The following is a 14,345-nucleotide window of genomic DNA, read 5'->3' as shown; positions in this document are numbered from 1 at the left end:
TGTTCCACCACATCCCAAAGGCCTCTGTTGGATTGAGATTTGGTGACTGTGTAGGGCATTTGAATAAACCAGTTCGAGATGATCTGAGCTCTGTGCTTGCTGGAAGTAGCCATCAGATGGTTGTGTGGGAAAATTCCCAGTAGATCAGCAGTTTCTGAAATACTCAGACCAGCCTGTCTGGCACCAGAAACATCTCATATTTAAAGAGATTTGTATTTTTGTCCATTCTGATATTTGATTTGAACTTAAGTTCACATTTTTGACCACGTTTTATTGCTTTCATATTGTATGGCTGATTCAATACATGTAGTGAGTGTGTTTGGGCCTTTTGATGTACGATAAAGAAAGGAATTAAGGATGTCATACATAGACTCTTAAGATCTTAGAAATTTGTGATAGATTTTTGACAATCTCTGCAAGTTTTATGGATTAAGAAAATTGGCAAAGTGGTGAAAAACACTAAATACAAAGACAGAAAGGAGGGAAATGTAGAACCACAGCGAGGCACATGTGAAAACAATAATAACACAGGAAACAACTAAATGGTGGAGACTACAAGGAATGTGACCGCATGTCTTTTATTTACAACATAGAAAACTCTTTTTGCTTGTAGGCTCACTTTTTGAAGCAAGCTAAAATGCTCCATAGATTTTTTTATTCAGCTGTAGTCCAACTATAAGCACATTTTTAATTTATGTCCTCAAGTATAAAACCGCTACAAAATTATATGTACGATCAACAGAACTTTGTGAACTGAAAATGAGGATTTTACACTGGTTTATACATGGGGACAATTTAACAATTTCAGTATTTTTTTTGGTCTGTTTACTGTAATTAGCAGTGGTAGCTGTTAATTTCCAACATGCACAACAGTATATTGTTGAGATTACCTCATGTTATATACTGTGCATATCAGTATGTAGTATGGAACTGAGACACAGTAAAGAGTACTGCAGTAAACAGGCTACTGCAGCAGATGTTACTGCTTTCCACTTTTATATTGATTTTTCTATAGGGTCACTTCTCTCTGTGTTAAATGTAAAATTTTAGAGACATTAAAGAAATGCTTTAAAAAAAACTTTGGAGTTTCAGTGAAGGCCTCGGTCTCGGTCTGTTTACTGCTTCGCAGGTAAACATCGCGCTGGCTCATTAAATATATACCAAGGATGTGAAACTTATTTTACATTGTGGGCACCACACTGTATCTCCCACTTTGATCCTAAATAGGACAAACCAGTGAAACTCCCCTTTTAGCCAGTGTAAAAAGTTTAATTACACATTTAATCTCTTAAATATGTCAATTTAAAAAAAAAAGAAGACGTGCAATTTCAACTGTCTTTTACATGATAAAAAAAATGCTGCCGTAGCAAATGAAAGAAATCTGCATAACTTTTTGGGCATAAATTGTAAGAAATAAATGTTTAAAATGAATAAAATGTAGCTCATTGCCCAGACTGTGCTGTAATTATAAGGTTGTTCATTCACAGAACATTTCTTTTTATTCGTTTTTATCGTGGATCCATTGTAAAAAAAACCAAAAAACCCCAGAAATTTCTATGATTGTAACTGATTATCTATTACTTATTTACATTGGTGTAGTATAAATGGCCATGTGGGAGGTCTGCTTTAGTGGGAAAAGTTGCAAAATTTCTGAAAATATAGTCCAAAATGTATTACCTCCTTCTCAAAGCCATCCACTGGGTCAGATTTGAGTCTTTTCCGGGATGATTCTGGCCCTTGTGGCCTTCTGTTTGACACGCCTGATATATACTGTATGTAAACATTTGTCAAATCATAAGCAAAGTTTGTTTAAGTTACTTATTAATGAATTCATGAACGACACAGGAAATGTAAGCTGTCAGTCTGACATAATTTGCAGACCACGCTCTGTTCATATTTTCACCATCTGTGTGTTCCCAGGCTGCAGCCCATCGGAGAGGCTCATATCCAGGGTGGGAGGGCAGGCTCGCTCCAAGACCCCCAACGCAGACATGGAGAGGAGTGCGTACGGGGCGGACTGCACCAGCACCCCCACCTACCTCAACAAGGCAACACCTACATAGTCCTTTGCAGAAACTGTTCATGGGTCATCAGTTGGATCCATTTTCCAGCGTCTGACAGACATTTTCTCCCTCTGCAGCCAATGATGTTGCGGGATTTTGGGGTGGAGCCTGATGATGGGGAAAACCTGAGGAGAATTGGACGCAGCCTGAGCGGCACAGTAGTGACCTCGCGCCGCAGCCGCCTGACTGCAACCCGCAGCTTTGTGAGTGTGACTACTTGGGCTCTGCTGCCTCCTTGCGGCTATGCTGTTAAACTGCACCTGCCTGATGTCTTGCGGTCACATTGCTTTTCCCTGTGCTCTTCTTCCCCCCTCCCTCCCCCCCGCTGTTTGTCTTGTTTCTTCCTTTTGTCCTGCTATTCTACTTGCAATCTGTCCTCCCGCTCTCTTCTTCTCTTCCTCTTCTGTCCTCTGTCTCTCTCAAAGGTGAAGCAGGCTGATGTCAGTGCCTCTCCTTGCTTACTTCCTCTCTTCTGAGTCCCTGTTGCTATTCCACCACTATCATCTCCTTCATCCTCCTCATCACCAACACCTTCTCATCACCACCTCCCTCCACTGCTTCACAGGTAAACACCGCGCTGGCTCATATGATGTTGCACTGTGTGTTTCGCCTGCATCAAGAGTGGATTTTTGGCTGGCTACTTTATGTGCCAGATAAGTCTGTTTTAGAGCAAAGTAAAAGTCTTCTCCTCTTTTTTTTTTTTATTATTTTTCTCGTGAATATTCGCCTCCTGGCAAATTGGGCTCATCTGGCACAAAAGTAGGCTGCATATCCATATATCTAAAACCAGGGAATCCTCACTGATTTGCAAAAAATGTGAAGACCCAAAGGTGATTTTAAAAGAAATTTGGCCTGCAAATCTGTCATGTGTCCAGTTCATCTAAAATTCACAGAAGGAAATTTGAAATTCTGAAAAGTAAACACTGATACCTTGATTTAGAGGTTAAAAAAAGACACCTTCCCACTCTCTATAAGGAAAAAAGCTGAAAACAAGAGGGATGTCTTAAAAAGGCCCCCGAAGCAAAAACATTTCAGCCTGTTAGGTTTTCTGTTACGTCAGTATTACACACGACATATCTGCAGATGTGTCGGCTCTGTTTGCATCATATTAGTTTTTAAACTCAAATTGTGGTGAATAGTTTGACAGGCAGAAGTGTCGTTTCAGGTTTTTACACTTCAGCTTCACAGTGCAAAAATAACACCTCGCTGTGGGAGCTGAAGCTAATGCGCATCGATCCAAAGTATTTTTACAAGCGGCTGTACATGTCACACACCAATGGTCTCTCTTAGCAGAGAAAAACATAAGAAGAAATGATAATTTCTAGTAATTAATTAGCAGTGCATTCAAAATTCTCACTAAATCATGGCTTAAAACAATTGGTTTAAAAAAGTCAGCAATTGAGTAATCAGGTTTTCTTCAACTTCTTAATCTAAAAATATACATGCATTAAATATTGGAATATATGTGTAGTTTTTAACATACAATTTCTTTATGTCTTATGGTTGGTTGTATGTTATAGGAAAAGTTATGCATCTGAGCTGTTATTAGCTTATAATAAACAAGCAAGGGAAAAAAAGAATCAACAAGCATGCACGTTGGTCCTTTTGATCTTTTCTGTTTTAAATTCAAGGTGAAATTATGCATAACCTGCCTCCCGGCACTATGCTTTTACTTGCCAAATGCTCTTGGCTGTCTTGCATTGCGCTTCATTCACATGTGCAGGTCTTTAGACTGCCTCAGTTTTATGCATAAACAGTGCTATATGCTGTTTTCAGAAACCAGGATATGCTAGATACAAAAGATCCTAAATAAACCGTGCACTGTTTAGAATATGCATGTATACACAGTGAAGAATGACCAGTTTTTAAATGTTCCATATAAAAAGAATCAAATGTGGAATTTAACAGATTTTACTATTTAGATTATATGAAGCTGAGGGTGATGCACTGATTGGGAAATTCTGCATCCATACTCACAGTTTATAATTTAATCTCCCCATTTGGGCCAAAGAAGCAAATAAATGCTGATTATAAAGAAGTAGCATGGCTGTTCTGAAATTTTAGCCTCTATCACCACAGGTTTTTTAAATTTTTATTTATCAACAGTCAAATATCTGTTAATGACATCTTAAAAAGAGGTGTCACTGCATCCTGCATTGTTTGATATAGATCTTATATATATATAGATATATAAGATTCTGCTTTTGTATCGATGTACAAAAAGAAAAGATAGCGTAGTATTTTTAAGGTGTCCCACAGGGATTTCCCCTGGGATGCTGTACAGCTATAGTTTATCAGATTGTATGGGACAAGTTTAAGTAGAGCTTGGGGAAATAATTCTTGAGATCTTTGAAAACTGTGTTTAAAGCATCAGTGTGTGACAGTTTGTGTCTTTTACACTCTGTAAATCCCATGATTGAAGATACATGTGTAAAATCGAAGCATGTGTGCATATTCCTGTGAATGACCACATCTGTCATGTTTGACGTGCACCTTCTTACTAATCTGACCTTTTATCTTCATGTCCAGGAGCTGTCGGACAGTTCAGGGAGTTTCTGGCTGTGTCTGACGGGGGTCAAGCTTTCCTCAGACCATGGTCCTTCAGTGCTTCACTAATATCTTACCGCAACCCGTCCACGTGGGTCCACAACCGCTTCACCTTGACGGACCTGGAATCGGCTCAGGAGGATCGACTCAGCTCCTATCCTGTTCCTCCTCCTCCTCCTTCAGACGACATGCACACGCAAACACATGCACGCACACATGCACATCTGCACTGACGTAGAGCCTCCCTCAGCGCCTGCAGCACCCTGCTTTAGCCCCTTCTTGCCTTCCTCCCTTCCTCCTCCCCCTACTATTCTGTCTATGCAGTCACTCTGACCCCCAACTACAACCTCAACCTTTCCCCCTGCTTTCCGGGACTGTTTCTCGTCTCCCCCTGGGGTTTTCAGAGGGTTTCCAGGTGAGCTTGCTGCTTTTAGCAGTCGCTCACCAGCCGCATCCAACTAGGACTAGAGCTCTCTGTAGACTCGCCCTCCAACCCACAGGACCTTTAGCTCAGGGGGGGACTCTAACCAAGTAGCCACGCCTCTTCCTCTCTCTTCACGGGCATTTCTTGTTGGACGCACACGTAGCTGAACTAGGTCTGTTTCAGATGGACAGCCATATTTTTTTCTCTTTTTGTTTTTGGGTTTGTTTTTCTTCCTGTGTGTGCGCACAGTTAATCTGCCGAGACTGAACTCTCTAATAACTAAGTCGTGTACAGAAAACTCACATATGAAACCTGTATGTTAATTAATAAGACCTTATGGAATGTTGATAATGATAATTAACAAATATTGATAAACTTAAAGTGATACTTCCTCATGTCTGCATTTCAAATAGGAGTGGAGTGCACTTCACAAGTGTCTAGCTGGAGTTTCTGCCCCCAAACCGCTCGCCGACCTAATGACAGCTCTCCCGTTTCTACCGGGAGCTTGAACAAGAAAAGCGCTTCCTTTTTTCTCTGCTTCTTTCCCTCTTCTTTTCTTTCTGCTCCTCTTTTCTTGCTCTCTTATATTCTCGCTTGCTTTCTTTGTTCCAAACAGGAAACAGTAGCACCAGAAATAGGCCAGCAGCGGAGGAAAGTCTAGAAGGAATGAGAGAATGTAGGTTAGGAAACCCTTCTCTTAGGCTTTTAACAATGAAAACAGATGACTCAAGTGCACTTTGCAAGGTGACTCGGCAGAAGTGCACTTTCTGAAGGCTATTTGAACGTGGAGCAGCTGGAGAGAAGTCGATGCCGTTTGTTTTCACTCCAAGGCCTCAGGTGAACTTCAGTGACACTTATGAATTCACACTTTATTATTCCCCTCCCTCCTCCCACTGAAACTGGTTTTGAGACCTCAGATGTGTTCAGAAAAATGCTCATCTTCAACCTAAGACAGTGACATGTCTAATATGAACATGCTTTATATGATAGATATGTATTAGAGGTATATTTTCAGCCAGTGAGCTATCAGAGATGTCAACCATTCCTCAGTTGTATGAACAGTTATTACGACTTAATTCACTCTTCCCTTTATTGGGTAGCATTCTGACGTGTGTAGAGTACTTTTATTATATGCTTTATTCTGTTAAATATCGTATAAACTAACAAAGTCCTTATTAAACAAAAGGCCAATGTAATGTTCTTTAAGAATTTACTGATGTTGAATGAACGTTGTAACTAAACCAAAGGATGGCACCTAACTCAGAGAGTTAAAGTAAGAATTTATTTTTCCATTTAGGTTCAGATTTTGTGGTTGTATTTTTGTTTTTTTCTTCGTTTTTTTTGTGTTTTTGGATTTTTTTTGTTGTTGTTTTTTTGGATGTGGGAGAATGTAGCCAATTGTAGCGCATGAGTCCGCTATGCAAATCAACCTTCCCTCACAGTCCTTTACTGGAGACAGTCAGGAGGCAGACACGCCCACCCCTCACGGGTGCTCTCATGGACTCTGGCAGAGACACGGAGAGGAGGAAGAGAAGATCTCATGTTTATTGCTGCTGGTGAACTTTGTTGTTCTGCATCTACTGCTATGTTTCAACCAATGGAATGCAAAAAGAGAGCAACGAGGACGCAGAGAGCAAGAGGGAGAAAGAGCGAATGAATGTAAACTAAAGGATGAAAGTGTGTGTTTGCGTTAGAGGAGGGTGGGAAGCTAACTGACAAAGATGGTTATTTGTGGGTGTGTGTAGACTTTATGTGTCAGTTCTGGGGTGGTGTTGCTCGGGGAAAGAGGGAACCTGTATTTTTGCAATAAAGTTATTAACAATGCACTCCCAAAGGGGGCGTAACCACCGTAACATGTGTTTCATTATTTGTTTGTGGGGAGGAGAGCGAAAAGAACTTAACTTTCAAGAAAAAAGAAACCAACACCAGTCTGGTCTTAATCCAAATTAACAGGAAAACTAATTAAGCTCTTAAGCAGTGTTTTTCATATATTTACATATAATACACTAATCTACAGCTAAAATATTCCTCAAATATAGAAAATTTAAGAATTTTTGGTCAGTGAAACTAATAGTAATGCTTAAAATTAGTGTTTCAGCTCATCAAACAAATTTAAATATTACACAAAGAAAACACAAAATGCAGTTTCTAATGAAGGTGTTTATTATTAAGGAGGGAAAAATCCAAACTTACATGACCCTGTGTAAAAAACTAATTGCCCTCTAAAACCTCAAATTAAGTTGGTTAGGATGTTCAGGAACAGCCCAGCAACCACCAAGGCTCAAGTCTGTCATGAACTGGAAACTGCTGAAAATCCAGCGTCACTGTCCTCAGTGAAGCAGGTTTTTCTGTACATCACTATGGACCGAGAGCATGCCAACCAAGAAAGATGTCCCAGCTACAAATTCTATACCTTCAAGCTTGATTTCCAGCTGCCCACATGGACAAACCAAATAAAAAACAAGACATATCTATGGAGGATTTAAGGTTAGACAAGCATGGTGGTAGCGTGCTCTGAGACTTTTTTTTTTTTTTGCTGTCAGTAATCTTGATACATTCCACAAAGTGGATGGAATAATGAAGAAGGAGGACGATCTCCAAATTCTTCAGCTTTACTGCAAATTAACAGCTAGATGCTTGAAACTTAGACATAATTAGCTGTTCCAACAGGACAGTGATCCAAAACTGGTTTTCAAATCCATCAAGCAGGATGACGTTACACTTCTGGAATGGCCGTTCCATAGTGCTGATTCTCAACCCTACCTAAAATTTATGGTCTGTGCTTAAAAGCGGGGTTTTTGCCAAGAAATCAACCAGTTTGAATTAACTCTACCAGTTCTACCAAGAAGAGTGGTCAAATATTCAGCTGTAATTATGCCAGAAGTTTATTGATGGATTTATTTAATCACTTAAATATTCAAAAACGAAATAAAAAATATTCTGTATATTCTAATACAATTTTTTTTTTTAATTTATTCAGGGATCATTTATATTGTTTAGGGATCAGTAACTGACCAGCGTTAGTTCCTGCAGTACTTGAAAAAAAACTGCTACAAAATTTTTTTTGCATCATATTTCTCTTAAACAGTGTTTAAATGTGTGTGAAACTGTGAAGCTATATTACTAATGTCTTCCATTAGGTCAGTCTGCAGTTAGCCTGCCTACCACTAGATGTAAGCAGTGATACGCTGGCCTGCCACTTGCATTTACCCGCTACAATCAGTCACTCCCACTCATGCACAGTAGTGTTGATATAATTCATAAGCACCCTCACAAACGCACACACATTGCACTTACCCAGGCAGCCTTTTATTATTACTACTGAACGTATGAAACTGTGTGTTGAGGAAATAAATATTTTACATCTTTAGCAAATGCAAAAGATTCAGAGTGAGATGAAGAGATGACGGAAGCCATGAACAGTGCAATAATCAAGAAGATGCACACTGATGATGAAGTGAATTTTGTATAAGTGATGATTATTTATCAAGAACACAACTGAGCTTCCATAATGAACACATGAAAAATATATTTTTATATAGCTACTCAGAGAAAGTTGATTGATCACATATAAAACACACAACATTGCATTAATTTGATGTCATGCCACTGTTTCTAGTTGGAGTCAGAATAGAAAGTGGGATCCTTTCAAATTTAATTAATGAGATGTTGCTAAGAGAAGTGTGTATCTTCCTTGCAAATGTCTTCAGCATTAGTCAAGCAGTCTGACCACCACAGCACTGCAGAAAAATATTCATGTAAAGATTAATCTTTATCAGTTTGTCAGGTAAACTCTGAGTTTTAATTTTCGGTTACACCTTGTTAGACTGCCTGCATCCTCTCTGCAGCACTTTATCTCTTCATTCTTATAAAACTAAACAATAGAACTGAAGTGAGAACCGCAGTTAGAAGTAATTTCAACCTGAGAACAGTAGTGAAAGGAAAAGTAAAGACAATAAGGCTGCACTAAAGGAAGTGGGTCAGAATAAAGAGAATAAATGGAGATGATACCTTCAACAAAGATACTAGCATAAATGATTCAAGTGTCTTTCAAGGCTTTGGTTTTCTGAAAAAAACAAAACAAAACAAAAAACACTGAAGGAAATTGCAGTGCCACATTTTCACCTTTTAAACAAAAGTGCCGCCGATGGATAACTGAAAGAAGGGGAAAACAGAATTGTTAAGAAGACTGATGAGCCCCTGGATGAGCAAACGCAAACACTGAAAAGGCAAAGCTAACTGCAAGTCAAAGAATTTGTTGTGAGCCATGAAATCTACATCAGGAATAAAACAAGACTGCTGCCAGCTTCCAACTGTGGATGACAATACATTTAATTTGGGGAAGATAATTGTCTGTAATGATAAAAGCTCTCACTTGCTCACACTCATAGCCCCACTTAGTGTTGATTCTTAACACCGCATACTGGTGTGAGGTTTTATGAAGTTACATGAATCCCATTTTGCAGAAGGCCAGAGCGAACAATTCAAAGAAGAAAAGAAAAAAACTGAGAAAATAAAATTACTTGACGATGGGCTGAAACTAATCCAGACAACCTGAAGGTAATTAGGAACATCTTAACTCCTGAATGCTGATCCGAGGTCAGCGCACAGCACTGAGACAAGAGGTGTGATGAGGCACTTCGAAAATGAGTGTGAACTGTTGCACCTGTATTAAAAAAACGCAACTATGACGTCAATACATCTGTGACACTATCAGGTCATCCGAGCTCAGCAGGAAGAAAATTTCTTTTGCTGTGCAGGGTAAAAATCCCAATCTTGGCATTTTCTTCACTGAGGAAGTGGAGAAACAATTCCACACAGCTGGGGAGAGAGGTGGCATGAATCATAAGTTTTTTTTTAATTTTAGGTTTTCTTGTTCAGTTCTTGTTTGGTTGGATTTAAGTACCAAAACTACTTGGTTAAGTCTAAGAAAAAAAACACAGTTTAGCCATTATCCTTTAGCATCTAATTTAGGAACGTCTACACACCGGAAAATGATACTTGGGACTTAGGTCAGTTTATTTTCCAGAATTTTCCTTTCTCACAATCTCCACAGCAGGAAAAAAATCCACTTCAGATGAGTTTCCACTGCCGGACATATAGTTCGTGTTTAAGGTTTAGTATCGGTAAGACCTTCCAGGTGACATCACACAATGTCCACTTTGCTAGCAGTTAAATGATCTGGACTATTAGCTGCACTAATTGGACTACAGTACAAAAAGAGATCACAGACAGCTCACAGGTTAAAAACTGGCTTGTATGTGAACCTACTGTGCTAGACATTTGAGATCTCACATTCACTTCTGTCGGGTATGTATAACAACAGTCAGTGATAATATGTAAAAGCTGTTCTGAGCTCTAATAATGCTGCAGGCCTAAGCAAGGAAACAGCTTCAACCTACACAGGCTCTTAAGCCGTGCTGACTGTAAATACACAGGCTTTTTGACCTGCCAGGATATTCGAATAAACACCAAAGTGCCAACCTGTGTTGATAGTAGACAAGTCAAAGGGTCATCAGTCAACAGCACTTACCCTCTGATGACCAGAAAATTTATAGGAATTTCTCCAATACCTTTCACATATTTCACTCTGGCTCAAGAGGTCGACAGAAATTACCTTCCCTGGAAGGCAAGCTTCTATTTTGGATATAAGTTACAAGAACAGTGAAGGATTTGATTCAAGAGCCTAGAGTCAACTTAATTTTGAAATTTCTCATTCATGCTAAAGGAAGCACATAGTAATGAAGTGTGGGAACACGATACATCACCACAAATACAGATGACAGCAAACTCAATAACCTGTCAAAGCCAAGCTTAAAAATGTCTGGAGAAGCTCTTTACTGGAGAGATAATATGCTCAGAGAGAAGCAGGAGTCCTGTGGAAGTTAAAGGAATTACCGTGATACCAGGTCACACATAGTGCAAACTCCACATGGGCAAGTGCACAGAATAGAAAATCAGCTTTGAAAATGAATGGCCTACAGGAATTCCAGGATAAATCCAAGAACCCAAATCAAAACACAGTGATAAGAAAGAACAAATTCCAACCCACATCATGCAGAGAGACATGTGTGGTCCCCGGCTCAGGGAGAACCTCAAACCCTTAAGTGAGCAAACAGAGCTGCACTTTATTGTAAACAAACTTCAATCCACGGTTTGAGAGTAAGCCAGCTTTGCAACTTGATGCCCCCAAACTGTTAACTTCATAAAAGAGCTTCTTTTTACTTAAAATCCTTCTTTCTGATCAGAGTGCTGATTTTTGATTGTTTTTGTTGTTTTTCCAGATGCGGCAATGTTTTTTTTTTATTGGCATTTGTTGCCCGAAGCACCAACAGCTGTGGCATTAATGGCCCCTGAAAAATAATTTGCATATTTATTATTTATTCATCCGCATTTTCCACTGATAATTGATCATCCGTTTGACTTAGCATTACCCAGTGTGTTCCAATCAAAATATAAAGGTGTTTCATTACAAAATTCTATTAAGCAGGTGTTGTCAATAACTGGCACTGTGGAGGCATAACCCAAGTGCGCTTGAGCATCTGTGAATGAACTGGTGGCCGGATATTCTGCTTCAGGAATTTCTTGTAGAGATCAGTTACAGCAAAGCAACCCCAGACCATCACACTACCACCACCATGTTTGACTGCTGGTATGATGCTCTTTTTATGAAATCACTCAGACCTCAGATCAGTCAACAGAATATTTTCCCAAGTTTTGGGGATCAATAAGATGTGTGCTCCTTTTTGTCAGCAGTGGTTTTTTCCTTGGAACTCTCCTTGGATTTTATTTTTGTCCAGTCTCTTCCTTATTGTTAATTCATAAAAAGTGACCTTAACTGAGACAAGTGGGTTATCTGTTATCTATCTTTCTTTCTTTTGTAAACCATGAATGACTTATTCATGTCTACACAAGGAGGCTGTTTTTATATTCGACAGCACGACATGGTATATTAGCCTCATACACCAGGTAGCCAGGCTCCAGCAATGTAGCTACATTCACAAATAGCTGCTAAAACACGGCTGAAAATGCCGGCTATATTTTTAGTTGTTTGCTTTCTTTGATGAGAAGTAATCTTTCCTCCTCTTCCTCCTCCTCCTCCTCCTCGCTGTCTTTCTTTTCTCTCCCTTCTCGTCTTCCGTGGTGCTGGCAGCGGTGAGAGTCGTGTCTGACGCCAAAGCTGCCTGTCATAGGGAGAGGTGCACGTGCGGAGGGCTCACGTGCGGTTATCGGTGCGGTGGCAGACAGACGCTCGTGTCATCGTGAGCTAAAAATAGCGCAGAGCGGAGGAGGGAGAGGAGCCTACACGAGAAAGAAATAGAAACTTTGGGGTATTTTTACCTCACGCGTCCCTGTGCTGCACCCAGGCGTGACTTCTTCTCCTCCTCTGTAAACCCCTGTGCCATAAGTATTTATTTATTTATTTATGTTGCTGGTCTATTTTTTTTTTGTCTTTTCTCAATTACATTCTTTTTAAAGTTGAACTTGTATTTTTCTTTTCGTGAATGAAGCGGTGACTCATTCTTATAATCTTACGGCTAGGCTGCAGTTTCAGGGTTTCGGACAAAACACTGTACTTTACCGTAATGTGTGTGCGTGTAGTTCTGAATGAATGAACGTTAACAAGGGGGTAAAATACGCAGTTACAGTATGCATGCAGCTGACAGCATTGTTACCATAGCAACCGCGACTTAAACCCATTAACTCACTACACGTGCACAGACTCAGCCATTCATTTCCAATTTCCTCACTCCTCAATTATCCATTCATCAATAAATGTAATATTTAATGCACTGATGCATTGAACTGTTCATTTGTTTTTGTTTGTTTTTCAGTTTTCGTTTACTTCTCTCTTAAAGGTTTTGTGTGGGTTTGAGGACACTGGGCAAGAATAGATGACAATCTAATAAATAATTCAAACGGTAGCTTTGTGAAGAAGTGTCAGGAGGCTGTTCATTCATCCTCGTGCCTGCTGATCTGTTTGGGGGACTGTAGTATGCTGTTGTTCAGGTGCATTGGCTGTAAATTTGCAAAAGTTAGAAGTGTATTTGTTTTATCGACAGTTGCCGGAACTTGTTTGAAACAAAAGTGGAACTATATTAAACACGCAGCGATGTTGTAACTGTTGAAAAATACTGTAGGTTTATACTTACTGTCCAGTTTTGTGGTGCTATAGTGTCAAAAAAAAAATGGGATGACTTAAAGGGACATTCCACTCCAAAACCAAATATACCTTTTTAGTTATTTAGGTGTGAGTCAGGGTTACTCTTGCAGATGTTATATGTAAAGATGTCTTTCCCTTTCTGAAATATAGTGGAAATGAATCAAATGGTCCTCAAAGCACCAAAAGAAAACTCATGACCATCTTACACACATACAACAGCTCAACAAACCTATGAAACAGTTTCATGTAGGACCCATTTTTTTCTAATGAATTTTTTTTTCTAATGAAATCAACAAAATAAAGCATATTTCCACATGTGAGTAGAGGCTTATACTCATAATGGCGTCACAGAATGTAAAAATTAACTGCGTTCCACTTGTCTGAGTTATAATATTAGCAAGCTGCTTGCTTTGGTTGGCAGGCTTAGTTAGATTTAGAGTATGGTAATCCAAACAATGGTTGAGAAGATTTCACCACCAAAATTTGGTTTGTTCTGCTGGTGAAAAGTTTGCAGGGCATGGTTTAGCTGGGCACATACAGTCTTATCACCATCCATACAACAACTAAACAGCATGAGAATCTACTGGGAACTACACCTAAGTTGTATAACTTCAAACTGTGACACCAGGCTTTTGTGTTTGACATCACGTCCCCAGCAACTTCTGTAGTCTTATTTAGCTAAGTGTTAGCAAACATCTTCTCTGGAAAAAATGAAGCCTTGACAAAAGTGTATTTTGTGTTGTAGAACAAAATGTGAAAAGCTTTTGTTAATCACCGACTCATTTTAGCCATCTAATCAAAAAACCCATGCAAAAAATCCTGCTGACTTCGAGATGAGGGAGAGCGGATTAGGAGTCGTCCCTGCAGAATCCTATTAGAGGCACATTTTGATATGATAAATCATTCCTCTCATTCCAGTGCCCCGGCCCCTACATAGTCCTGCTTCCACCTCCCCGCTGCCTCTGCTGTTCAGCTGTCTCCTAGAGGTGTCTAGGTCACCCTTAGTTATCCTACGCGTCACTAGTGTGGTGGCGTCATTTTTATTTTTGCTTGTGTTTGCCTGCGGGCGGAAATAAATCCTTTGTTCTCTTACCGTCTCGCTTCCGGGTTGGTTTCTGCACCTGTGTCCATCTCTGTTCCCTCGTGC

At 39.6% G+C, this 14,345-nt stretch overlaps 1 protein-coding gene across 5 annotated transcripts in view; it reads left to right on the top strand.

The window, feature by feature from the left end:
* The window catches only part of usp54b (ubiquitin specific peptidase 54b), a 57,155-nt gene extending 50,268 nt beyond the window's left edge, over positions 1 to 6,887 (top strand). For 4 of the 5 annotated variants that reach the window (XM_004556592.3, XM_012920653.3, XM_004556594.4 and 1 more), the window contains 3 exons: positions 1,921 to 2,048; positions 2,141 to 2,266; positions 4,593 to 6,887. In XM_004556592.3, the coding sequence (XP_004556649.2) occupies positions 1,921 to 2,048; positions 2,141 to 2,266; positions 4,593 to 4,679 (341 nt within the window). In that variant the 3' untranslated portion in view covers positions 4,680 to 6,887. Of the gene's footprint in view, positions 1 to 1,920; positions 2,049 to 2,140; positions 2,267 to 2,488; positions 2,629 to 4,592 lie in introns of all 5 variants that reach the window. The other variant, XR_191331.2, reaches the window with a different exon arrangement.
* Positions 6,888 to 14,345: the final 7,458 nt, after the last annotated feature.

The sequence above is a fragment of the Maylandia zebra genome, linkage group LG8 (genome assembly GCF_041146795.1).
Source record: "Maylandia zebra isolate NMK-2024a linkage group LG8, Mzebra_GT3a, whole genome shotgun sequence".
Classification (NCBI taxonomy): domain Eukaryota; kingdom Metazoa; phylum Chordata; class Actinopteri; order Cichliformes; family Cichlidae; genus Maylandia; species Maylandia zebra.
The sequence above is the reverse complement of the archived record's forward strand: the minus strand, read 5'-3'. Positions and strand labels throughout refer to the sequence as shown.